This window comes from Geotrypetes seraphini, chromosome 12, assembly GCF_902459505.1.
Source record: "Geotrypetes seraphini chromosome 12, aGeoSer1.1, whole genome shotgun sequence".
Classification (NCBI taxonomy): Eukaryota; Metazoa; Chordata; class Amphibia; order Gymnophiona; family Dermophiidae; genus Geotrypetes; species Geotrypetes seraphini.
This window is the reverse complement of record NC_047095.1, coordinates 51653674-51681151: the sequence shown is the minus strand read 5'-3', so window position 1 is coordinate 51681151 and position 27478 is coordinate 51653674. Positions and strand designations below refer to the sequence as shown.

Below are 27478 nucleotides of genomic sequence, written 5' to 3'. Positions count from 1 at the left end.
GTATCCCAATCCCCATTAGGAGTGGGATAAAGTCTGGCCATGGACCGCGCCAAGTGAAAATGAGCGTCCGGCGTCTTCCACTGTGCGTATACCACATCCCGAATATCCTGATGCAGAGGGAAAGAGCGGTATGCTTAACGAATACTCCAAAGCATAGGGTCAACTCAATGGGGGGTACTTGGCTTCCTCCTCAAAGTGCAAAACCGAAGACACCTGAAGAATAAGCTCCTGCAGCTCTTCCCGGTGAAAAATCTAAACAACCAATGCATCTCCGCCAACTGGTGTGTCCAAAAACCCTCCGTCCACATCATCCAACCCCCCTAGAGGATATTGGGGGTCCACCCCAAGATCCAAGTCCTAATCCAGCAAAACTGGATCAGCCATAAAAAAGTCCTTGTCCCAAGACACTCGCGGCCGCTTGGATAATGGTTAGGGAGACTGAACAGGAGGCAGTCGTGCAAAGACCCCCCAGAAGACCCAGAGAGCAGGACCCACAGCCGCCTATAAATAAGGTTAAAATAAAATCAGGGCAGAAAACCCCCGGCAGTACCATACAAATCCCTGCAGGTGCAGAACAGATAGGATCTGTTCCTGTCTCTCTAAAACAGGAAAAGGGTCACCTGAGGCCATAGGCAAAATGGTGGCGCTTCCCGCCAAAACTGAAGGAAGGCCTGCCAAAAAACTGTCTCCCAAATGCAAAGGTGTCAACGAGGTCCGACTAGATTCCACCATGAAATCAGAGCTGCAAGCAGCAGTCACTGCCACAACAAGGGAATCCCCAATGCCTTCGGTAGTCAAAGCCACATCTCCCTGACTGCCAGCAGTTGTGGAGACCCCGGCATGAGCAGCAGGGGAAGCCCAGGATTCACTTGCGCTCCCCACCGACGAGTGGTGTATGCATGAAGGAGAACCCTGCACACTGACACCTGAAGCCGATGCCTGTTCCCCTTCAAAGCGGCTGGAACACTTCGTGCACACGCTGGCTGCATCCACCACCTCAGCACACACATAAAACACACTTCTGCTTTTTAAAAGTGCTCATATCGTATGCGCAGTAAACCTACGCACAAAAAAATGCCAGATAAACACGGCTGCCTCAAGCCCTTTATTCTCTTTTGTCTGTGGTATGCTTTTGTTTGAAAAAAAAAAGAAACAGTAAAACAATTTCAGAGCCCACAGTTGCAAAGACTAATAGAACATACCCCACTGTAGTCTGTGCTTAAAGGGTGGCAAGGCGTAAGTTGAGGCTACTCTAAAGAATTAAAATTGGGGGAAATGGAGGAGGGACTCGACCCTTTTGAGTGTGGCACCCCCGAGGTCAGTAAGACCCCGAGAGGGTCCCCCAAGCTCTGTCCAGACAGCAACAGGGACAAGAGAAAGGTTACTAACCAGATCCAACAGGCCCTAACCACCCAAAGGAAAGACTGCAGAGGCTTATCACCTCCACCTGCTGGAGACTGAGAAGACTGTTTGTAGATGGGACTGCACAGCCCACTTGTACTACACTGCCAAAAGTCATTATGTCTCAATCTCCACCTGCTGGCAGAGGAGCATAAACCCATCCGTTCTATGTTGGTCTGGAGGGATGCTAAAGAAAAAACATTTTCAACATGTAAGAGGAATGAGAAGGTACAGTATGAGATTTTGGACTGAGCTTTAGCATCACCCTTTTTTAAAGTTGTAGCTCAAGGTTAGTTACATTCAGATACAGGAGGTATTTTCCTGTCACTGGAGCACTCGATCTACAGTATATTTGTACCTGAGGCAACGGAGAATTAAGTAACTTGTCAGTGGGATTTGAACTGGGATGATCTTGTTTTCAGCCAACTGTTCTACAATTTTATACAGTGCTGCCCCCGTGTAAATAAACAGCCATCATTATGCATGGTAACGAAAGCCATCTCCTCTTGAAACTGAGGCCCGTTTCCTCCATGGAGACAAAAGCATTAATTGCAGCCCATTATCTGAAATTACCCTATATTAAAAATAAACAAAAGCCAATTTCTTCAAGTTTTATTCCAGAATAAAAAAGTACACACATATCTAACTTTGAAATTAAGATTTAAATCTTATATTACAAGTATGTCAGAATAGTTACCGTCACCCACTGTTTAAGAAAAGCACAAAACTGTAAGTGGCTCTCATATTTTCTCTTTTTCTTTTTGTTCCTTTTCCTTTTTCTCTCGTTCGGCTTTTGCTTCTTCTTCCTCGTGCTTCTTTATTAATTCTTCTACCTCCTTTTGCTTCAGAACCCTTATTTTTGTCTTTCCATTTTCTCTAGTCAGTGTTGCAATTTCAACTGAAACATAATTAGAAACAATTTAGCAAGCCCCAGTTCAGGGCTGATCCTTACTTAAGGCCGTCAGGGCTCTATTACTATAAATAGAAGCAATTTTTGTCCATTGATGAGGAATAACAAAATTTATAAGCAGAGACTGATTTCTTACTGTGAAGGAGAGGGTTACAGAAGACGTTATTAGTCCAAACTTAGGGGGGTGAGGAGGAAGAAAACCAAACAAAAAGAACCCTTGGAGCCCAGATCATCTCCAGGTTTGGGGTTTGCTGCCAAGCTCATGCAGAACGTCAACTGGGGCAGGGCTGAGGAATCAAGTCAGAGCCTAGGCCAGCCAGAGAAGTGCGAAGGTTACCATTGAGCAGCAAAAATAGAGGGATAGGAGCAAAAATATCAAAAAGAAAGAAAGAGAAACAAAAAATAAAAGGCAAATAAGAGGTTTTTTATTTTCCCTGGTGAAGAATTCTGGCTGGCACTTAGAATGTCTAAAACTGCTTCTCAGTATTGCACCATTTAACCCAATATTTACAGTAAGAAAATGCTAATGTTCAGGTACAGCACAGCTCCAAACACTGAAAATTATGTGGTCCTGCGGGACAGGACTAGCAGCATTTATTAGAAGGTAATGAGCAGGGATCAGCCTTGTATAGACAGGGAAATATAGTCAAACCTCGGTTTACGAGTGCACTGGTTTGCAAGACGAGCAAAACATTCGCAAAATGAGCGCCTCGGAAACCTAGCTTGATTTGATTTACGAGCACCCCCCCCCCCTGACGATCCGGCAGAAAACGAGAACTAGAAGGCCTTCAGCATGCGCAGATGCTCAAGGCCCATCACAAGGAAGAGAGCTGATCTTTGGGCACCGGCATGTCCTGTGCGTTGGTGCTGGTGCCAGATGGAGGTAAGACAATGTGTTTGGGTGGGTGCGTGGAGGATGCCAGATTGCGGCGGAGGGGGGATGCGAGTGGGGGGGATGCCGGATCGCGGCGGGGGGGGGGGGGGGTGGTGGTGGTGGTATGGAGCAGCTCCGGTGGCTTCGGGGGTGGGAACGTATCAAGCGAGTTTCCCTTAGTTCATATGGGGAAACTCGCTTTGATATATGAGTGCTTTGGTTCACGAGCATGCTTCTGGAACAAATTATGCTCGTAACCAAGGTTCCACTGTACTGGTAACCGCTGACTAGGGGTTGCTTTAAAACATATTAAGAACATAAGACCAATGGTCCATCTAGCCCAGTAACCCGTCTTCACAGTGGCCAATCCATGTCACTAGTACCTGGCATAAACCCAAAGAGTAGCAACATTTCATGCTACCGATTCAGGGCAAGCAGTGGCTTCTCCCATGTCTGTCTCAATAGCAGACTACGGACTTTCATTCCAGGAACTTGTCCAAGCCTTTTTTTAAATATGTTAACCGCTCTTACCAAATCCCCTGGCAATTTCCTTTTAGTATTCAGTGAACTGGATCTAGAGCTCTGAACACGACTGCTAGCCTGTGTCTTCATTTACCCCACTCAACTAAATCAATTTTATTTTTATCTAGAGCAGCATTTCAATAAAAATTTTTTTAATCATAATTAAGGCAGGGGGGCATTGTCAGCATCCCACCACACATACATATATGAGGAATCTTCCAAAAGGTTCCCACACTTATTTTTTTAAACACTATTTATTAAATATCTCAAAAGTAAATTACATCACGGAATAGTCACATGACATTCTAAAACACCCCTCGTACCACTTCTCCTGCCCCAACCATTTCCTGTGAAAATATGAAACTGCTGAAACTCTTTGAAGAGCCCTCTATATATTTTTCTCTTTGTATTTATACACCACTTATAACCTAAGCAGTTTACATTCAGGTGCTCAAGTATTTCTCCCTGTCTGTCCTGCTGGGCTCACAATCTGACAAATGTACCTGCAGCAAAGGAGTGTTAAGTGACTTGCCCAGGGTGCTGGGCTTGAACCTGCAACCTCATCACGAGGCCACTCCTCCACATTATATATCATACATTTGTGGTAGGGATGCCAAACCCCTGCCAGTCAAAGAAATCTATTCCCAAAGTTTCCTCAAGACTGAGCAAGTACAGGGTGTCACCAACTGCCAATGCAGACACCCCCCCCCTCTCCCCCCCCCAAGCATGCTCAGTTCATGGACGAACTGAGCATGCTCAGGAGCAGTGCAAGTGTTAGTGGCTGGAAGCATTCTGCTGACATCTCTGCTACTAATATTATTTGGGTTTTTGCCAGGTACTTGTGACCTGGATTGGGAAAAGTGATTGGGACTTGTATACCGCCTTTTTTGCAGTTATACAACCACTCTCAAAGTGGTTTACATACAGGCACTTCAAGCATTTTTCCTATCTGTCCCGGTGGGCTCACAATCCATCCAATGTACTGGGAGAGTGGAGAACTAAGTGACTTGTCCAGGGTCACAGAGAGCAGCATGGAGTTTGAACCCACAACTTTAGGGTGCTGAGGCTGTAGTTCTAACCACTACACCACACTGTCCATGGAAATAGGATTCTGGGCTAGATGGAGCATTGGTTTGACTTAATATGGATAGTCTTCTATTATGCGGAGGAAAGGGGTGACGCAGGCAGTACATTTCTTTGGTTGACGGGGTTTCAGTTACCTCACCAGCCATTGAACACATACTGCAGCTTTGTAGGGGGCCCGAGCCTGGAGGAGCAGCCCCAATAACTTCCTTTCTCCCTCTCTCTCCACCCTCCCAGGTCCAACCTTCTCCCTCCCTGCCCCAGGTCCATTTCTCTTTCTTCTATCTCGCTCCTTGCCCCAGGTCCATCTTCCCCCTCATCCAATTCCCTCCCTTCCTCTGCCCTCAGCTCCAGGTCCATCTCTCTCTCCCCACACAGTCCAGCATCTCTTTTTCCCGGACTCAATCGCTAATGCTGACCCCTGCCACCATCGCACTGGTACTCTATACCTTTGCAAAATCAATCTTTGACCCCTAACCCAGCCCATCTCCTTCCTTCTCAAAGAAAAGATTGTCAGAAGGGGGTGGACCAAGTTAGAGGAACAAAGGAGAACAGAATGTTGCTATGATGGTTCTCCTTTGCCTTGGTCTTGCTTTGCCTGAATGACTGGTGGTGGGGGGGGGGGGGGGGGGGTTCTGAGCACATTCATTATGTTGAACTATAAATTTAATTGATATCAACTTGGTTGAGAATATTGTCTTTTTAGTTGTGGCATATATTTTTGATATTAACTTCTAGAAACACCTGAATTGACCATGCCCCTTGCATGGCCACACGCCTTTTGAGTTGCACGCTATAAAATTTAGCTATAGATGTTATAGAATAGCGTCTCGAGCAGACGCACATGCAAATTCAAATTGTTGCCAATTAATGAAGTGTCAATCAATTGACGTTACCTCATTAATGTAGGTGCCCTACCTAGAATCTGGGGTAAGGCCTGTTCTAAGATGGTTCACCATGTCCTTAAAACCATAGGTAACGGATCAGACATTTAATACCATTGCAAATCCATTACCAATTCTGAGCTGCTTTCAACTAGTTACAAGACACAAGAAAGGCTTTGGCTCATTATGAAACAATTTCTAATTAACAGTTTATTGGGAATAATCACTGTCCCATTCTCAAATTTATTTTAATTATCAAACTGCTAATGGCAATGTAGCATTAAACCTGAAAAGCCTGAAAGCATTATTTTTTTCGCTTGGCCTTTCCAAATACGAGTAATGTTAGAATTGGTAGTTTACTGCCTTAACCGTTTTTAAGCACAGGTTTTGGATAGTAGGTTATATGCTGTCTTATTATGCACTGTCATGTTTGTTTTAACTTTGTATATATTGTTGTTACCCGCATAGATTTTTGATATGCGGGCTACAAAGATTTTAAATAAATAAATGTGTGTGGGGGGGGGGGGGGAATGAATTTAAAAATCCAAAATGTTATCTACATGCACCAAGATATTTTGAAGCTTGCTAAACTCCTCTCTTCAAAGAAAAGTATAGTAAGCATAGAAAGAAGCTTGGCCTTAATAGTTTGTTCATATATTTTATATGTGTCTGTTATCCTTGCCCTGAACCTTCTTTACAGCAGACCGAACAAAGAAGTTTCATAATATACAGTAGGCCGCATGCACCACATGAGGGACACCCCAAATACCTTTCTCCGCAGACAGTTTGCTGACATCCATGGTCTTGTTTAGCACCTTGACAGCTAAAGCAAGGGCAGACTTCAAGCTCATTTCTCCTTCTTTGTAGTCTTGTTTCAGCATGGACACAGCTGCCTGCAAATTAGAACACACATTGATACAGTGAGCATCAAATGCTTTGAAGGCAGTCTGTTTAGAGCAGGGGTGGAGGCAACTCCGGTCCTCGAAGGCCGGAATCCAGTCGGGTTTTCAGGATTTCCCCAATGAATATGCATGCATAAGAACATAAGAAGTGACATCTCCGGAACAGACCCTAGGTCCATCAATTCCGGCGATCCGCACACGCGGAGGCCCCGCCAGGTGTACCCTGGCATAGTATTAGTCCCCATATCACTCTAAGCTTCTCATAAGAGATGCGCATCTAGCTTACCCTTACCTATGTCACCTTAAGCCACTCATAAGGAGGTGTACATCTAACTTACTCTTAAACCCTAGAACGGTGGATTCCGCAAGTACCTCTTCTGGGAGAGCATTCCAGGTTTCTACCACTCGTTGCGTGAAGCAGAACTTCCTGATATTTGTCCTGAACCTGTCCCCCCTTAGCTTTAGTCCATGTCACATTGGACATTGTAAATAGTTTTTTATCCTGCTCTATTTGTATGCACTGCTTTCAATGCATATTCATTGGGGAAATCCTGAAACCCCGACTGGATTCCGGCCTCGAGGACCGGAGTTGCCCACCCCTGGTTTAGAGTCACTCACACAGAGATTCCTTTTTACCTCTGCAGGTTAAAATTCAATTTTGTCAAAGGCAAACATTTTACTTACAAAGAGAAAGAAGGACAGCCCAGCTGGTGGTGCAGGCCATCCTTGTACTTCTACTTTTTGACTTAGAAGTATAACTATAACAAGTTGTTTAAAAGTCTCCCTAAAATGTCACATCTGAAGGATAGTATGAGTTATGCAATGAGCTTTAGTGCAGGCATGTGCCTCATTGCTGTGCTAATAAATTTTGCCAATGTCTTAGGACTACTGTAATCCAGATGCAAATAATATGAAATGTGGCCATGTCACGTTATGTGTTCATGTGAGCAAATAAAGACTTTTATTGACTTGTTACTCTGTTTGCTTACCAGTCCTTGCATCCTCTATTTTGCTCACTTACTTGTTGTGGATCTTGACCTCTAATTTCTGCTATCTTTACAAAACATTATTGGAAAAGTGCTCACTGTGGGCACATGGAGTGGTGAATGGCCTTGTCCCCGCAGTTAAGGGAGGGAACACGCGCAGTCACCAATCGCGTGCGGCCCCCTCCCTCCTTCCTATCTACCGAATCTATCTCCCTCCCTCCCCCTTACCTTCACGGCACGTTAATAAAGTAACTTTCTGAAGCCGGCCGAGCCTGCCTGCAGTCACATGTGTGTGGGCATCAGAGAAGCTTCCGCCCACACACACGCGACTGCAGGCAGGCTATTTTACTAACGTGCCGCGAAGGTAAGGGAGGAAGATAATCGGGCCGTGCAAGGGGTGCTGAAGGGCGGTGAGGTGGCGAGAGGGAAGGGTGATGGTGGTGGTGAGAAGATGCTGAAGGGAAATGGGGATTAGGGAAGACAGAGTGGGGAGAAGACGCTGAAGGGAAATGGGGAACAGAGAGTGGGGCGAAGACCCTGAAGGGAAATGGGGAACAGAGAGTGGGGAGAAGACGCTGAAGGGAAACGGGGAACAGAGAGTGGGGAGAAGATGCTGGAAGGGAAGAAGACAGCAATGCCAGACTATGGGGGGAGCGGAGGGAAGAAGAGAGGTGCAGCCCAATTGGGGGGGGGGGGGGGCGGGTGAAGGGAGAGGTATAGTAACAGAGCAAATGGAAGACGCTGAGAAAAGACAGACAGTGGATGGAAGGAACTGAATGAGAAGATGAGGAAAGCAAAAACCAGACAACAAAGGAAGAAAAAAAATGTATTTATTTCCTTTTTTTTTTTTTTTTTTTGCTTTAGGATAAAGTAGTATATTAGTTGTATTGATAAAAATTTATAAACAAAGCCCTGCCAGCTGAACATCTCTTTCTCTAGTTCAGCAGCCAGAACTTTGATTTATAAGGAAGGAATAAGCTAAATACCGCAGTACTGAGGCTTGTATGGATGCTACGGGGACAGTAGTTGCAGGGACGGGACGGGGACCGGGACAAATTTTTTCCCCATGTTATTCTCTATTTTAGACATTTATATACTACCTATCAAGGTTATCTAAGTCAGTGTTTTTCAACCTTTTTTACACCAGCAGTGGACCAGCAGAAATAAAAGAATTATTTGTGACCGGCAAACTACTACTAGGACTAAAATTGAAAAACCCCATTTCCGCCCCATTTCCGTTAGCTCGGTCCCCGCAAATCATCTGATCCCATCCGCGCAAGCCTCAATTATGATTGTATATTGAATATATTTTATTAAAGTATTAAAAAAACAATATTCTGTACAATTGTCATATTATAAATACAAATAATACAGGGCAAGGATCAACAAAACCCATCTCCCCTCTCCTTCATATATATATCTCCTCTACTATTAAAAAAACTGAACAAGCCAAATTATTACAGAATGCTACACAGAAATATCATGCTAACAAAATACTGCAGTCACACATGACAGGAATAGTGTTAGGGGAGTGCAACTAGGGCAACTGCCCCCTGGTCAGAGAGCGCCCTAAGCCAGCTGGAAGCTAAAGAAGCACTGCCTAGGCTTTGCAGTCCCCAGTTATGTCTAACACCAACTCTAGCAGGATATATATTTCAAATCTGATATATTCTAATCACAAAATAGAAATAAAATTATTTTTTTCTGCCTTTTGTCGTCTCTGGTTTCTGCTTTCATCTTCTTTTCACTCTCTTCCTTCCAGTATCTGCCCTCTCTGTCTCTTCAATCCAGCATCTGCCCCTTCCATCCACTGTCTGTCCTCTCCCCCTTCCATATGGTATCTGTCTTCTTTCTATGCCCCTCTCCCCTTTCCATACGGCTTGTGCCTCCTCTCTTCATTTTTATCTCTCCTACAGCAGATCTACCATCGTTGTCCCTCTGCTTATTTTTCTGCTGACCCCTTCCCATCAATCTCTCTATTTTCTCATGCCTGTCTCTCCCCTTCCCCTCCTCTAATCTCCCTGCCAGCTGTTTCCTTTCTTTTTTCCTGTAGAGAAATGTAATGTCTTACACGTAGGAAACAGAAACAAGAGGTACAGCTACACGATGGGAGGGCTGTTATTGAGTGAGAGTACCCAAGAAAGGGACTTGGGGGTAATAGTGGACATGGCAATGAAGCCATCGGCACAATGCACAGCGGCCGCTAAGAAAGCGAATAGAATGCTGGGAATAATCAAGAAGGGTATTACAAGCAGAACGAAAGAAGTTATCCTGCCGTTGTATCGGGCAATGGTGCGCCCCCATCTGGAGTACTGCGTCCAATATTGGTCGCTGTACCTAAAGAAGGATGTGGCGATACTCAAGAGGGTTCAGAAGAGAGCGACACGTTTGATAAACGGTATGGAAAACCTTTCATACGCTAAAAGATTAGAGAGACTGAGGCTGTTTTCCCTGGAGAAGCGGAGACTTAGAGGGGATATGATAGAGACTTACAAGATCACGAAGGGCATAGAGAAAGTGGAGAGGGAAAGATTCTTCGGAAAAATTAAAAGGGGATAGATTTAGAACCGATGCTAGGAAGTTCTTCTTCACCCAATGCGATTTCAGAGGGTGTGATAGGACAGGGTACGGTATTGGAGTTCAAGAAGAGATTGGACAATTTTCTGAAGGAAAAGGGGATAGAAGGGTATAGACAGAGGGTTACTATACAGGTCCTGGACCTGATGGGCCGCCGCGTTAGCGGACTGCTGGACATGATGGACCTCTGATCTGACCCTGTTTTCCTTCTCCCTTCCCTCCTCCTCCTGTCCAGCAGTAACTCTCTTCCCTTCCTCCCCTCCCTTCTTCCCTCCTTACCTCCAGGTCCAATAGCAGCTGTCCCTTTTTTCCGTTGCCCAGCAGCTTCCCAGACTCCTTTCCCTCCTCCCCTCCCAGCAGCATCTCTCCTTCTCCTTCCCTCCAGGTCCAGTAGCAGCTGTCCCTTTTTTTTCCCTTGTCCAGAAGCTTCCCAGACTCTTTTCCCTCCTCCCCTCCCAGCAACATCTCTCCTTCTCCCTCTCCAGGTCCAGTAGCAGCTGTCCCTTTTTCTCCCTTGCCCAGGAGCTTCCAAGACTCTTTTCCCTCCTCCCCTCCCAGCAACATCTCTCCTTCTCCCTCTCCAGGTCCAGTAGCAGCTGTCCCTTTTTTCCCTTGCCCAGTAGCTTCCCAGACTCCAATAGTGGCTTTCTCCCCTCCCAGCAGCTCTCCTTACTTCCCAGCGCAGCGATTAAGGAAAGGCAGCCTCGGATCCTTTGTTGGGTCACGCCGCCTCTGAGGAAAGAGGATGTTGCATCATCAGAGACAGCCATGACTCAGCAAAAGCCCCAAGGCTGCCTTCCTGAATTGCTGCGCTGGCAAGTAAGGAGAACTGCAGAGAGGGGAGAAAGCCACTGTCGGAGGCTCCCCATGATCTCTCCTGCCCAGCATGGACCAGCTGAAAATATCTCGTCGATTTGCCGGCCCTGTGCGGATCGGCAGGAAACTGAAGTTAATCAAACTCGCCGGCCCTGTGCAGACTGGCAGAAATTTCCTGTGGACCGCCACCGGTCCATGGACCGGCGGTTGAAGAACAGTGATCTAAGTGGTTTACAATCAGGTACTCATGCATTTTCTCTAGCCAACTCGGTGGGCTCACAATCTATCTAATGTACCTGGAACAGTGGAGGACTGAGTGACTTGCCCAAGGTCATAAGGAGCAGAGGCTGTAGCTCTAACCACTAGGCCACTCCTTCATCCACCTTACTTAGAGATTGCTCCATACACCTTATTCTTGCTGACCTTTTCTGAGCAACTATGAGCCCCCTCTCAGCCCTTCCTCAGAAAATGTAGCTTCTGAATTGCCTTTGCCTTTTCCCCTTTCATTCAACACTAGTACAAGAAGATTAGCAATTGGTTGTTAAGATTAAAAGACAGCAATGCTTTGTATTGGATGTTCTTTTCAAGATATTAAACTTACAGCGCTGTTGTTTCCGATGCAAGTGGCCTTCCATCCTCCATAATTTCCACTGGGGTCACTCTGATACAACTGAAAGCCATAATGTTTATCCCAACCAATGTAAAGAAGTGACACACCAAAAGGACGCTTTCCTGTTCAAACACATAGATTGAGGAAAATGTATCCAAAACACACATGTAAAGTCAGAAAACATAAACAAGCATTCTTGCAAATTATAAAGCAGGAGCTTATTCGTAATCGCACAACCCTCTTCAAATTCCACTAGTTGCATGTTTTAATGTTTCAGTCTAGACTGAACATGCAATTAAAGCATAAGAACATAAGAATGGCCATGCTGGGACAGAAGTCCATCAAGTTCAGTACTCTCTTTCCAACAGTGGCTAACTCAAGTCTCAAGTACCTGGCAAGATCCCAAAGAGTAAAACAGATTTTATGCTGCTTATCCTAGGAATAAACAATGGATTTTCCAAAGTCCATCTTAATAGCAGCTTATTGACTTTTAGAAAATTATCCAAACCTTTTTTAAACCCTGCTAAGCTAACTGCTTTTTACCATATTCTCTAGCAATGAATTCTAGAATTTAATTACATGCTGAGTGAAGAAATGGTTTCTCCAGTTTGTTTTAAATTTACTACTTAGTAGCTTCGTTGCATGTCCCTTAATCCTTGTATTTTTGGAAAGAGTAAACAAGCGATTCATATCTACCCGTTCCCTCCACTCAGTATTTTATGGACTTCTAAAAGAAATCAACCATTTAAAATAAACAAAAAGCAAACAAAAAAGGTACAAAGAGGAACTCTGAGGAACCTTGTATCATACACTCTAGGACTCAGAATATCCTTCTCTAAATTTCACTCTCAAAATCCTATGTTTCAAAAATTCTTCAAACCGGTGTCCTAATTAAAACTCATAGTTAAAACTCACTTATTCTATTTTTTTTACACTTCTGAATTTAGCTATTTTTAATTCTTTGTTTGGCTCCAAGTATTCATTTATATGCCTCCTTGTATTTCACATTTCCTGCAGCCCATGATTTGTTATTAAATGTAATTTCTGTAGATATAATGGTGTTTCCCCACAGAAATGGCCTTTGTCTACTCTATGTGCAGGTGCCTGTACATATGCAAATTTAGTAGCAATTTGAAATGCTTCCGAGGACAGAATTGGAGAGAAATGTTCATATTCATGCATTCTTTAGAACTTTCAAAGCTATTTTTGTTTTTTTACTTAGAAAAATTATCTACACAAATTAGCAGGGGGATAACTTTCCCAGTGAAATTACACATGCATTGTATTTTTACTTTGAAAATCCAGCAAAGAGTGCATAGTGAAAAGTAAATGCATACGTTTATTAATGTGCGTAGTTAGAAAATGATACCCTTTAAACAGAGTGAAGGTGGCATGCTCTCAACTTTAGCAAGAAATAACCTAAAATAGCATACACTATCCTCAATGTCCTCCCACACTATTTTTAACACTGGACCCATTTCACAAAGCTGCAGTAGCGATAGCACAGAAGCCCATAGAAATTCAAATGGACTTCGGTGCATTTGCTGGGAAGGGGAAGAATCACTAATGTAGTTTTGTAAAAGGAGCCCTTTATTGTTCCTTCAATTTCATTCTAATAGATGACTTTTTATTTTATTTTTTTAAATTTTAAACCTCTTGGTGCATTTTGAAGATATGTTTCCTTGCACAAATAAATAAAATGTATTAGGAGTATCTTAGTTCAACTTATTCAGAAAATTAAGGATCTCTTTTACGAAGCCGTTTAGTGTGGGCTAAATCTCAAAGTCCATAGGGATTTAAAGGCCTTCGGGGCTGCTGCTGCACAACTTTATAAAAGGGGCTGTAAATCTTCAGATTTTCAAATAGTTGTAAATTATACACTTATGGATCTTTTAGCAGTTGTTTTCAATCTCATGTTTGCTGACATCTACTTAAAATCTGTAACAAAATCAACTGATTAAAATCAAGAAACCCCTAAAACAAAAAAAAAATCAAACTCTCCACATCATAACTTACAGTAGTAAAAAGAAGTAAGATTCTAGACAGTGTCAAAAGATATATCAATCAAAGCTTGAGGTTTAAACAAGATCAAAACATCGCACAACTGGCTTCTGCTGTATAAAACCTCAATAAGAAAAATCAGTAAGTAGGTCTGCTGGGAAGTATTGGCTCAGAATTAGAGAATGACACAGGGACAATTTTTTCCCCATCTCTGCGGGAACTCATTTTCCCGTCCCCGCAAGTTCTTTTCCTGTCCCTGCCCCATTCCTGCAAGCTCTGTCCTCATCTGCACAAGCCTCAGACACTTTAAAATCATAAGTGTTCAAGGCTTGTGCGGTTAAGGCAGAGCTTACGGAAATGGACCAGGGACAGGGCAGTCACAGGGATGGGACAGGGAAATTGAGTTCCTGTGGGGACGGAGACAAATTTGTCCCCTTGTCATTCTCTAAACTGCACCACTCTAGAAATCAAAATGAGGTAGAAGTGAGCCAAGTATAGGACAATCAAGCCATTGTGACATCATTGATGAGGTTGGCTCTTAGGCATTGGTGGAATGAGGCATTGTGATGTCACAATACCAGCTCTGGTTATCTAAGGCTGAAGCTTTTCACACTATTCATTTATTCAATTTTCTATACACAAGAACCAATTTTTCCCCATCCCAGCGGGAATTCATTTTCCCATCCCTGCGAGTTCTTTTCCTGTCCCTGCTCCATTCCTGCAAGCTCCATTCCCATCTGCACAAGCCTCAAACACTTTAAAAATCATAAGTGTTCAAGGCTTGTGCGGTTAAGGCAGAGCTTACAGGAATGGGACAGGGACAGCGACAAAACTTGTGGGGATGGAACGGGGAAATTGAGTACCGACGGGGACAAATTTGGCCCCTTGTCATTCTCTACTCAGAATCACCGCATTCTCTCTTAGAGGTAGCATCAATTTCCTTCTGTTGCTGGCTGCTAGAGCAGCAGAGTAGTTTTCATCTGGAGGAAGTACCCACACAGTTCCGAGTCTTATAAAACTGCCAGATATTCACAATGCCTATTTATCAGATACAAAAATGACTAAAGACTCTGTACCTCCAAACTGTGTATAAGCTTGCTTGATATCACATAGGCAAGTAACCAATTGTTCACAAGGTATAGGCTCCTGATACTGCAGAAGATACCTAGGAATTAAAAAGCAATAACCATTAGAAAATCATTTGCAGAAAGCACATTTTTACCTGCTATCTAAGCCCGATTATTGATGTTACCTGGCTGCACACTATAAGGCTTAGTACCTAAGTCTACTAGCAAATAACTCAAAAGGGGCCTGTCTATGGGTATGTCAGGGCATTCCAAAAGGTTGCGTACTAAATTACAGAATATGGTCTCAGTGTGCCTAACTTGGGTGTCGCCAGGGTTCAACAAGCATAAGTCTGGTGTAGGAATCGGTGCCAAGCAGGATTTCGGAAAGGGTATCACATTCGACACTGGGTTTTTTTTTTTTGCGCCATTTCCTGAATAACATAACATTATACTTATAGACCGCGTTACCAAAAAGTTCTACGCGGTTTACAAAAGATTATAAACATTAAACATAATCGTATATTTGAATGAGTCAGCTAGTCAGGTATTTGGAGAAAAGATAGGTTTTTCGCTGTTTTCTAAAATGTCTATAAGAAACAGCTGTGAGCAACAATGATTGAAATTCTTTTTCATGAGAAGCTGCCTGAGATTGATTTAGGAATTTCTTGCTTTTACAACCTTTTACAGAAGCATGAGTTTTTCTACTGCATTTTTGCAGTAGCACATAACTGCAAAGGGGCAGAGATGTAGGAGGGCCACACGCAGGTCATGGGTTTTCCAACTATTCCAGTATGCACTTCATAGATTAGTATCAGCATAAGCTGTCTTCACTTAAATGTCCAAAAACATCAAAAACTTATAGCAAATTCTTGATTCTCTCCAATAAGTGATTTCAATAGTTTCAAAACAGCTTCAAAAAGTAAAGGAATTTCCACCACACATATTTAATGATAGAAAGAGATGGACCTCAGCGGCTACATCTGTACCAGATTAAATCTATTACGGTACAGATTTCAGTGTAGCTAGCCTCCTCATCGGTCACACTTCAACCACCACTCTTTATATTAGTTTAATTTATTTCGATTAAGCTTTTAGCATTGGTTATTTTCATTTAATTAGTTATGTTAGTAACTTATCTTTAGTGAATAGCTGAACAAGGCTCCGACATAGATCCACGTTTCGCTAGGGCTGTTTCAAGGACTAACCCCGTGTTATCAGACCCGCTGCCAGCCTTGTCTAGTTGTAAGTGAGGACAGCTTATGCTGATATTGATTTGGGATGTACCTCACAAAAATTGTTTTGAGAGTTTGCCATTCTTTTTGCTGATACTATCAATATCTTCATAGATTAGTGTCAGTTGAACACATTTAGACAAACATTTAGACCTGTCAGAGCACGTACAAGTAGTTGTGCCTGAATTGAGGTGTATTGTTGTCAACTTTAAGACATTAAAAATACTAGCTGTGTGTGCAGCTTTTTGGTGTCTAATTTTTAGGGCTCTTTACAGAATTTCCCCCCATCTAGACCAAGATGTACTGCCTAGGCCTGTGGATTCCAGTCAGTCATCACAACTATGACACTTCTGGTATTGGATTCACTTTGTCACAGCACATCATCACTTCCCACCCAACCAAGGGATATAAAGACAGTAATGAGGACTAAATCTAGCACTTATACTGTACTTCCACTGGTTACTTTCCCTTCATAGGGGACCCCATTAACCATCACTTCCTGAATTTCAGGTAATGTTCACAAATGGTTCCAAAGCTTCCTCAAAACACGAACATACAAAGTCAAATCAAAAGAGCACATATCCGACCCATGGTCAAACCCATGTGGAGTACCACAAGGATCACCATTATCACCCATATTATTCAACCTCTTCATAGCATCCCTAGGCATAACCCTAGACGCCCTAAACACAGTATCATTCAGCTACGCAGATGATATAACTATCCTCCTCCCCTTTAATATTCAAGACCCCTTATCCACAAACTACCTGAAAATGATAATGGAAACGGTAGAAAAATGGATGTCAAGTCATAAACTAAAACTGAACTCGGAAAAAACTAAATTCCTACTACTGGAAAGGGAAAAAAAACCATCTCTCACAGAACTAGAAGTAAACACAATCAAGTACCCAATGCAAAGCACACTCAAAATCCTGGGAATCCTACTAGACAGAAATTGCACAATGCAGTCTCAAATCCACAAAATCATCCAAAGAGCATTCTTCACAATACGTAACCTAAGAAAAATAAGAAAATTCTTCAACAAAGATCAATACAAGATATTAGTACAATCCCTAGTACTGAGTATTGTAGATTACTGTAACAGCCTATACCTATCATGCCCAAATTACATGATAAAACAATTACAGACAGTTCAGAACACAGCCCTCAGAATCATCTACTCACTAGGCAAATACGACCACATCACCAAAGCATACTTAGACTCACACTGGCTACCAATAAAAGCAAGATCTCAGTTCAAATTCTACTGTCTACTATACAAGGTAATACATGGAACAGCACCCAGCTACCTAAACAACAGACTACACCGTAACCTCTCACACAGATCAAGGAGAACCCAGAGCCTATTCACTCACCCCCCTCTCAAAGGAACACGACGAAAGAAACTATACGACAGCCTTTTAGCGACACAAGCAGCAAAGATCGATACTACCATCACCAATCTACTGACCAAATCAATAGACATTAAAGCATTCCGAAAAGAAATCAAAACTCATCTCTTCAAAAAACACTTCCCATCATCATAACCTCACAAAAGTTTAAGATAATGCTCTCATGACTACCCAAACACCACCACCAGCAACACCCGAATCCGAACAGTATTATCTCTACTCGTCTAAACAACAGAATCCGGACAATATAATCTCTATTCGTCTAAATAACCTATCACTATCTACTATCTACTACCAATTTATCCTGGAAAAGTCCAGAACAACAATTGTAACTTAACGCATTCTTGTTTATATGTACTGCAATGCTACTGGAAATGTCCAGTCTTCTAACTTGTAATCCGCTTAGAACCGCAAGGCACAAGCGGAATAGAAATCACTTATGTAATGTAATGTAATGTAAAGTTCCATTAACCACTTCCTGACCCTATTAGCCATCACTTCCGTTGCCCATTTCTCATCTACTTTGTAAGTTTTGTTTCAGCTACCAAATTTGATTGCCTATTTAATCAGTCTTCTGTGTGAACTTAAGTAGTAATGAAAAACAGAACTAAATACTGCAAATACCTAGCAGTGCACGGTAGTATTAATAGTCCAGAAAGTTGAAAGGACTATGGCCTCAGAATCGGAGCCCACGCATAACAGTCACAGACTGGAAGTAATCTGCGCGGTGTATTTGCTCCTGCTCCAATCATCGGCCCACACACCTGCAATTTTTTAAAGATTTTTTTCAAGCATTTAAAAGAAATTACCACCCCTATGGGGTTGTATGTAGATAAGTGCAAGCCAGGGTATATATATATAAAAAAGACCAAAAAAGCAACTTAGCTTTATACTTAATTGTACAGAGAAGAACCGTCACTAGTGTTCATATGCCGACGCGGCCAGCGTTTCGCGGAACTTTACTGATTTAAGTCGTCCGCTGCGTCAGGGCCACCAGGACATTCAAAAAAATCAAGGCTTGAAAGGATGAAAGGATGAAAGGCTTGACAATCGGAGCTTTCTGCAAGCCAGAGGCAAGAGGAACAGCATGCCGTCTGACAGGCCAGGGAAAATGAAGCCTTGATTTTTTTGAATGTCCTGGTGGCCCTGACGCAGCGGACGACTTAAATCAGTAAAGTTCCGCGAAACGCTGGCCGCGTCGGCATATGAACACTAGTGACGGTTCTTCTCTGTACAATTAAGTATAAAGCTAAGTTGCTTTTTTGGTCTTTTTTATATATATATACCCTGGCTTGCACTTATCTACATACAACCCCATAGGGGTGGTAATTTCTTTTAAATGCTTGAAAAAAATCTTTAAAAAATTGCAGGTGTGTGGGCCGATGATTGGAGCAGGAGCAAATACACCGCGCAGATTACTTCCAGTCTGTGACTGTTATGCGTGGGCTCCGATTCTGAGGCCATAGTCCTTTCAACTTTCTGGACTATTAATACTACCGTGCACTGCTAGGTATTTGCAGTATTTAGTTCTGTTTTTCATTATATATTTATATACTGCTGGGTGATTAGTTTTAGGTTATGAACTTAAGTAGTATCATAGGTTTTAAAGAATTATATATTTCTACCATGTACCTTTGAGCAATCAATCTTAGTTCATTTGTCAGCACATTGGCATCTGAAGTTATACCTGCAACACTGCAAGCCATATCCCTGAAAGACAAAAGTAAGGTTTTATATCCAGAAATAGCTGCATTTGCTCTACTAAAGGCCTTTACACGCAAAACAAAACGCCCTGCTTTATAAGTTGGGTTACATTCAGAGTCATATGAAATTCTGAAGCAGGCAATATTTGACTTCCATTTCTTTTAGTAAAAGGTGTTAAATAATAAGAGTGGAGGAGTGGCCTATTGGTTAGAGCAGCTGTCTCAGCACCCTGAGGTTGTGAGTTTGATTCCCACTGCAGCTCCTTGTGACTCTGGGCGAGCCACTTAACACTTCATTGCCCTATGTAAACTACTTTAGATTAGGCAAACCACAAAGAAAAAGCAGTATATCAAGTCCCATCCCCTCTTGAAATAGGGCACGATTGTTCTGGTATCTTCAAAATTTCCGAGACATATCTTTTCAATGTCAAAGCTGGAGCTATTGATGAAAGCTTGGAAAAATTAATAAAATCAAAGTGTTTGAGAACAAACTATTTTCTAAATTCTCAAGCTTCCTATAAATAGACAAACTATCTTTCATAAGGGTAACTTGTTGTTCAGAGACACCTTTAAAACTCTTCAAATTAAGCCTGCTTACTCTTTGGGATCCTTTTACGAAGGCGCGTTAGTGGTTTAACTCGCGTAATACGGTGCGCTAAACCGCCAGCCGTGCTAGCCGCTACCACCTCCTCTTGAGCAGATGCAGTTTTTCCACTAGTGCGGGGGTTAGCACGTGATGAAAAGTCGCGTGCATTAAACTCGCTAATGTGCCTTCGTAAAAGGACCCCTTTATAACCCAACTTATACATTAAGAAGACAATTTGATTCCAATTTACATTAATTGCTAATTTTGTTTTGGAGCTAGATAGGAACTGGGTTCTAAGGTTATTTTTTGCCACTGAGATGTTCTTTTCGTGAATTATAATGCTCATCTTTATGCCGATGTCTCATGGCCTACACAGAAAAGGTGTTTGGAATTTCTATTTTTCAGACCTCATGTTATAAGTTTAGGTGGCTTTTATTGGTTAAATTACCCCTGTAAATGTGTAATTAAATATCGTTCAATTAAATATATTTTTTATGAACCATTACATTTGGTTGCCTTTTTGGAGTCCAAGGAAGGGGAAAATGTAACTGCAACTTTAAGACCAGAAGTTATGTCTACTCCATAGTAGTTTGACAGTCAGCAGCTCTTCTTATGATTTTATTTTTTATTAAATTTTCCTGAAATATGTACTCCCCCCAACACCACTAAAATCTGTGGATTGGATAAAATAGAAGAGTTTGGTTTGTTTTCTTAAATTTTGTACTCCTCTTGTTTCTGTTACAAGAATTTTCTCGAACATAGAGGGGCATAATCAAAAAGTATGTCTAAGTTCGTTTGGGGTCTAAGTCGCTAGTCACCCAAAGTCGGCAGTGTCTAAAGTCCATTTCTGAAGAATACGTCAAAAATATTTTTTTTTCAAGGATCGTATACTTGTACGTCCAGCCGTTTGATCGTTGAGAACGCTAAATCGTCTATCTTTATAGCCCATTCTCATCCAAAAATTCATCCAAGTCAAAAACACCTAGAACAAGATCTTTTGGATGTGGGAGGGGCCAGCAAAGTGATGGACTGGACACCCAAACATGGCAACACAGTAGTGGGGCACCTTACAGGGCACTGCTATGAACTTCACAAAAAGGGTGCCACATAAACATCTCACCAGAACTCCCTTATAGGTCATGATGAGCCCCCCAAAACCTACTAGACCCACCTATCTATAGCTCCAGACTACTTAAGCCACCTCTGTGCTGTTCTACTAGGCTTTCCTATGCCAGGTACTGATGTTCTGGAGGCAGGTATGTACATTTTTATTCCAATTTTTATGTTGTGGGGGGGGGGGGGAGGGTGTCAGTGATCACTGGGGCAGTATGTGGGGGTCTGTACTTTATCCCTGCAGTGATTATCTGGTCACTTTGGATACCTTCTGGGCACTTAGACCTGTTTTTTTGTTTTGTTTTTTTACTCTGAAAACATCAACAGATATGAGAATATCTTTATTTATTTATTTTCAGTTTCAAAATTTTATTAAGAAAAAGCAAACCCATACAAAGCAACAAGAAACTAACATGAAAACTAGGCATTCCCAAAAAAAAAACAATCCCGCCCACCCTCCCATCCCACCCCTACAGTCTTGCAGCAAAAACACACAAAGATGTTATTCTGAGTGACATAATACAAATTACCCCTGTTGGATCCTCCAAACCATATAAACATTAGACCTGTTTTTACATCGCCTAAGTCACAATGTACAAGTTCCGTCTAGGCAGTCTCGTTAAACTTTCGGTTATGCTTGCAGTACGACTAAGTCTAGCTCAGCCCACATCCCGCCCTCATCACTTCTCCTAAAACACCACTTTCAGCTCTGGGCGTACAGCAGCACTGAAAAGGCCTAAGCTGTTTTTAGATACGTCTAAAACCCGTTTTGATTATCGGCACTTGAATGACTTGTCTTTTTGATCATCCTAGTGCCGATTTAGGCAGGATTTTAGACGTATTTCCGTTTCGATTATGAGCCCCATATTGTATAATTCTTGAATACAAAATAAAAACCAAACCACTTTATATATAACTTCAGAAGCTGAACAAACAAAGAGAACTACAGACAAAGTACAAGATGCAATTATGGATTGCAGTTAGTGTCAAAACCTTTGTACAAACCAGAGGACCTAACACAGTCCGTGTTTTGGTTAACACGCCTTCGTCAGGGGTCCTAATTTGAAAGGTATCAGATTGAACCGTAACAAAAATAAACTTAAGCCTGATGCAAACAAAACTGATCGCTGGAAAAGTCTCCGGGGGGTAATTGCATATCCTTAACTTCAGAAGCTGAGCAAAAGCTCGGTCTAAGGATAGTTTCAGCCCAAGTCAGACAAATCATCTCCAAATAATGATTTATAATTGAACTATATCCAATGAATTTCTTCACCTCACACCAGTCCTAAGTTTCTGAATTCTCATAAATGTCCCCAAACACTGAAATCAATTCATACATATATAACTTAAATATATATAGACCGATTTTATAATATTCAGCTTCAATCAGGGCCTAGTTCGGTGATACTTTTAAACATTTTCTATGTTATCTTCCATATGAAAAGTTTCACAGTTTGTAAACAGTCTGTTTTTAAGAAATTTACAGCCATATTTATTAATATACTTTTCCTATAATGTATTTATGGGGAAAATGCTCATAAACCTTAATCCAAACTAATTAAAGTTATCTAAAATACATAAAGGTTTGTTCAGGTTTCCAGCAAGGGAAAAGACATGTACCACCTTGCAGGTCTCATGAAATGCACTGAGAGATGTCACCACAGAAACTGTCTAATCATGAAAGTTAAAACTGAGCTCCAAACAAATTCAATGTCTCCTGAAAATACTTTTGATGCAAATTAGATCTCTGAAACTTAAGTATCAAGATATTCTTACAAAATGATTAAAAGGTAAAATGCACTTATTGTTGCAGAGAAATAAGAGATCAAATACTGATGCGAAGGGAAAATAAAAATAATTTTCTTTTTTCAAGTGCTGAAAGTTTTGGATGTCTGAATTTCATTTTATAGAACAAAAGTGGCTAAATGATGTGTTCACCCACTTGCAAACTTACTCATTAAGTTTATAGATCTTCTCTGAAAAGAAGACTTCATCAAGGAGCTTGTGGATGTTTCGCCTCTCTGCCGCTAGCAAAACACCATCATTTGCTAAAATTCCAAGGCAGGTACCTGCATGTCCAATGGCTTCCATGGCATATTCAACCTGATACAGGCGACCTAAAGAAAACATAACAGCTCAAAAATCCAAATGTTCCATTCTACTCAATTAACTTTCTTGAACTGGCGATTTCCAGTGTAAAACCTTGTATCAAAATAATGGCTCATCCTACGATACAAATTTCTAGTCACCAGCTAACCAATGGTAACTGAAGATTCCAGGTTTCTCAATAACTGACCAGCGCATACATTAACTATAAATACCAGAAGACTTCTCACTCTTGCTCCTCACACAGCTTGCTCAAGATATTTTTAGCCAATGGCAGCATTTAAGGTAAACACTAGTCTCTTGCTGTACCACTGCAATTTTTATAATAAAAAAGTTTTATTTTGCTTGATTTTTTTTTTTTTGGGGGGGGAGTACAGAGAAGTGAAAGATGGAGCAAAAGTGGATGAGGAATGGAGACAGCAAGAAGGAAGTAAAGGGCAAGAGTAAGCAAGAGAAAGAACAGAGAGAGAAAGTAATGACATGAAGGGAGAGAAGTAGAGATGAGGGTCCTGAAGACTAAGGTAATGTAGGGGCTCAGTGCAGAGGCCAAGCAGATCTGCAATACATAACTAAAGCTTAGGAGAAAGAAATGAAAGACAAGAGAAACTGTGATAGGGATGGAAAGAAGGAAGCATCTTCTGCCCATTACTGCAGCACATTTAACATTTAAGGTGCAATATAGTCATATATACAGTAAACAGGTGGAAAGAGCCTCAGTCCAACCCATCATGCATTTTGTTTTCAAAAGGTGCCAGCTTTTAACTGGTCAATATTATTCAATAGTCTTTTCTATTGCTATTTCTCATTTACAGAAGATATGCATACCTTCAGGAGAAAATATAGTGGTCCTTGAGTCATATCTTCGGGACTGCAAAAAACAAAGTCACTCAGCTTTTTTGGGACAGACAATATTATATGAATTGAAATGGATAAACTGGACATACAGGCTTCACTTGTGTATGCTGGGAACTACAGACATTTTAACACATTACACTCTTTTTCTTTAAAAAATAAATAAAAATTTGTCTGTAACACTTCATAATAGAGCTAGGAAATATTCAGAAAGCACTTTAGGAATACCTATTTGTGTTCTCCTCTTCAAAAAGGAAAAATTAAAGATGCAATGAAGTTTATATAGTATGGTCTTTCAGAAGGTGGTAATCCCAGATGCATCATATTATAAAACCAGGTATTTCACTAAGCCTAGTAATTCACACCTCATGAGAGCCAAATTTTATAAACAAATATTTCATTTATTAATTTCTAAACTGCATTTCAGAGATCACTGTCCAAGGCAGTAGCTAATAGGAGACCTAGTGAAAAATAAGACTGGTGTGTTGAAGTCAAGTTATTTTAGTAAAATATCACAGAACTTCATAAAGATGATCTCTTCTATATCGCCCTCATCTGTTCTATTCCCTTATCAATATGAAGGTCCATCTTATCCTGAACTCTTTTTTATTCTATGATACCCCACAGCACCAAACTACTCAAAGAAGCTAATTAAAGGGATTTTTTTTAAACTAATGTGTTGAAGCATTTTCTGGTATTTTGCCTGTTTACATGCATTAGCTATTTTTTAAAAAATATTTTTTTTTGAAAGGGGCTCCCACATTATCTTTTTACAAGTACCACATATGTGAACATTAGTACATGACCTGAAATTCAAAAGTGTTCACTGGAAAAGGCCACTCACTAAATTTAAAAGTGTTCATAGTGTAATGAAAAAGGCCCTAAAAACTGCTGCATTAAATCTAGGCTTTGCACACAGGAAAATCGCACATTAAGCCTAGATTTCAGTGTCCTTTAGTAAAAAGGTTCCTAAATTACATGTCTTCAGGTTCTATGTAAGTCATTTCGTCTTTCAAAATGCCACCTATCAGAATATCATGGAGTTTGTATACACTGAAAAGGTTTCTGAGAGCATCAGTGTGTAAAGAAATGTACAGAAAACACTAGGGAAAGCATAGAAGGCAGAAGACACAAACAAACCAGACTTCATTGACAAGATGAAGCCATGTGTAAATGAACAGGAAAAAGACAAAGGCCCCTTTTTATCAAGCCGCGTTAGGGTTAGTTTTTTATTTTTAAAATAGCCGGCCACTGAGATAAACGCTACAATGCTCACAGAATTCCTAGGAGCATCTGAGATTTACCGCAGCGGCCGGCAATAAAAAACCCTAACGTGGCTTGATAAAAGGGGGCCAAAGTAATTAACACAGGACAGCAAAATGCAAGATACAGAGTAATTTTCATGCTACAGTGATGATTATGGACTTTTATATATTGACTACGCTTACTAATATCTGATAATGCCCATCACAACTCAATAACCAAAAATAAAAGGTGGCTACAGCCTCAGCATTTCTGAAGATATATCCTCTTAGATAAAGATCTTGACGGCAATTAATATCTTCTAAATTGTGCAATTTAACATACAGCTAACAGCAATAATTACGTTAATATATGCATCAACTTACCATTTTCCTGGTAGTTTATTAACTTGTTCTAAAATATGAAGAAAATTTATCAGTTCAATCGTAACTAAGGAATACAGAAAAAAATAAAGAAGAAATCCATACACCCAACGAGGGATACTCACAATCTCCACTAGAATTATACAATGTTTTCTTATGTGGCGGCACAAAAGTCCAAGCTTGTGTGTAATTGATCTTCTGGAACTGGCGATACTTCCTGTGAAATTAAAAGCAAACACAGTTTGGATCTTGTTATTTACGGGCAGAGTAGAAGCAGATCTAAACCGAAAGTGATGAGTCACTCACTCCCAGAGATGCCAAGCAACACGTGTTTGGCTGCCCTCACACTCTCACTCGCACGCATACAAGGACTCGGGATCCCCTCTCCCCGCAGTCTGACATCTTTCTCTCTCTCTCCTATTCTCCCCGGTCCAGCATCTCTCCCCCCCCCCCGCCGTCTACGGTCCGGCAGCTCTCCCTCTATTCCCTCCAGCGGTCCGGCATTCATCCCTCATTCATTTACTCACCCACCTCTCTTTCTACCTTCAAATGCGTCTTTGAGGTCACCAATTGCGGCAGCGATTCACACAAGTTGCCGGTGCTCAACCCCGGACCATTCCTTCTGCCGCATCACCCCCCCTGCCGGAAACAGGAAGTTGCGTCAGAGGGGCGGGAGGTTGAGGAGAGACAGATTCCGGCCACCTCTGATGTCAAGCCTCGTTCTAAGTATTCCAATACTGTAACCTTTTCCCTTGCTTTGCGAGCCTCATTCTGGCGTTCCAAGCCTCACTCTGGCGTCTCCATCGGCTTCTTTCTGTGAGTCGCTGAGAGTTCAGTGAGGATTGGTTTCTCTTCTTTCTGGGCCAAGTGTCACTAACCGTCTGAGGCGGAGTTTGAAAGCCGGTTTATAGGCATTGCTAGCTTCAGAAGTCTCAAGAAAAATAAAGCTGTTCTTGGTACATGGTTTTGATTTATGCACGGGTTTAATTAGCTTTAAAGATGTTATTTTGTTAAATACACATTGCAGAAGTGGAAAGGCTAGAAAGAGGGCAGGAGCTGAAGAGGCCTAGCAGCTTTAGCCTCTCCACATAGGGAAGTTGTCCCGAACCTTTGCTCCTTTTTGTCGCCCTTCTCTGTACCTTTTAAAAATGTTGGAAGCAGGAAGCCCGCTGCTCGGGGCATCATGGGAAGCATGGGGAGGGGCCAAAGGCCCCGATTGGTTCAGACACCTAAGCCCCCTCCCCCGTTCTGACGCTTGGGTTCTCTAGCTCAATGTTTTTCAACCTTTTTACACCCGTGAGCCGGCAGAACATAAAAGAATTATTTTGTGGACCAACAAACTACTAAGACTGAAATAAGAAAAACACATTTCCGCCCTGTCTCCACAAGTTCAGTCCCTGCAAACCATCTGATCCCATCTGCAGGCCTCAGTTATGATTTTATATTGAACATTCCAGTACCTCCCCTCTTTTCCCCATCTTAATCCAGCAGATACTTTCCATCACCCTCCTCCCTCCATTCCTTATTCAGCATCTTCTCCTTGTCTCCCTATTTCCCCCTTCACCATGTCCAGCATATCCCCTTTGTCTCCCTACTCCCTCTACCCATGTCCAACATCTTACTTCTGTCTTCATACTCCACCCTCCTGTTCAGCATTTTCCATGTCTCTGCCCCCTGCAAGGTCCAGCATCTTTGTGTCCCTATTCTTCCAACTCCCACCTAGTTCCAATAATTATCCTCCCCAAGAGGATCCACCATCTATCTCCCTTCTGTCACCCCAATCCCTCCCCTGGGTTTACCATCCCCTTCCCACAATACGTGGGAATCCAGCATCTCTTATTCCCTCTCTTGGTTGCTGGCCCCATTGTGACTCCAGTGTCACAATGACTGGTCTCACAATAACTGACACTAAATCAGAAGCAGCCTGGTTCTTAACTCGCATCAGTTTACTTACAGTTCCCTTGCCCAGAAGTTTGGAAGCAACTTGAAAGGCTTTTTCTTCATTCAGAGTTAAGCCCAATAATGCTGCTGTCTGCCTCCCTTGCTCGCTGGTACTTGCCTCAGACAAGCGCTGAACTGCAGTGGCAGGGGAGCCATCATTCCATGGGGCTTAGAGATGTCTCTCCCAAACTTGACTGCTATCAGCCCTGCCTTCGATTGTGGTCCCACTAAATCAGACAGCTAGAACGAAGACAGAAGCCGCGGGACCTTTCCTC

The 27478-nt window shown here is 41.9% G+C and overlaps 1 protein-coding gene across 3 annotated transcripts; it reads right to left on the bottom strand.

The window, feature by feature from the left end:
• Positions 1 to 1997: 1997 nt before the first annotated feature.
• On the bottom strand, positions 1998 to 26382 carry PSMA4 (proteasome 20S subunit alpha 4). Of its 3 annotated transcripts, none has more exons than XM_033916876.1 (10): positions 25790 to 26382; positions 25388 to 25479; positions 25266 to 25293; positions 23611 to 23653; positions 22634 to 22796; positions 18910 to 18987; positions 14643 to 14731; positions 11557 to 11687; positions 6444 to 6567; positions 1998 to 2299 (listed from the first exon to the last, which is right to left on the bottom strand). In XM_033916876.1, exons 3-10 carry the CDS (start codon positions 25266 to 25268, stop codon positions 2142 to 2144), a joined length of 789 nt encoding a protein of 262 aa, XP_033772767.1. In that variant the 5' UTR covers positions 25269 to 25293; positions 25388 to 25479; positions 25790 to 26382; the 3' UTR covers positions 1998 to 2141. The 3 variants fall into 3 exon arrangements, with proteins under 3 accessions (XP_033772767.1, XP_033772766.1, XP_033772765.1); XM_033916875.1 differs by having other exon boundaries at positions 25806 to 26382; XM_033916874.1 differs by having other exon boundaries at positions 25794 to 26381.
• Between the last annotated feature and the right edge of the window lie 1096 nt (positions 26383 to 27478).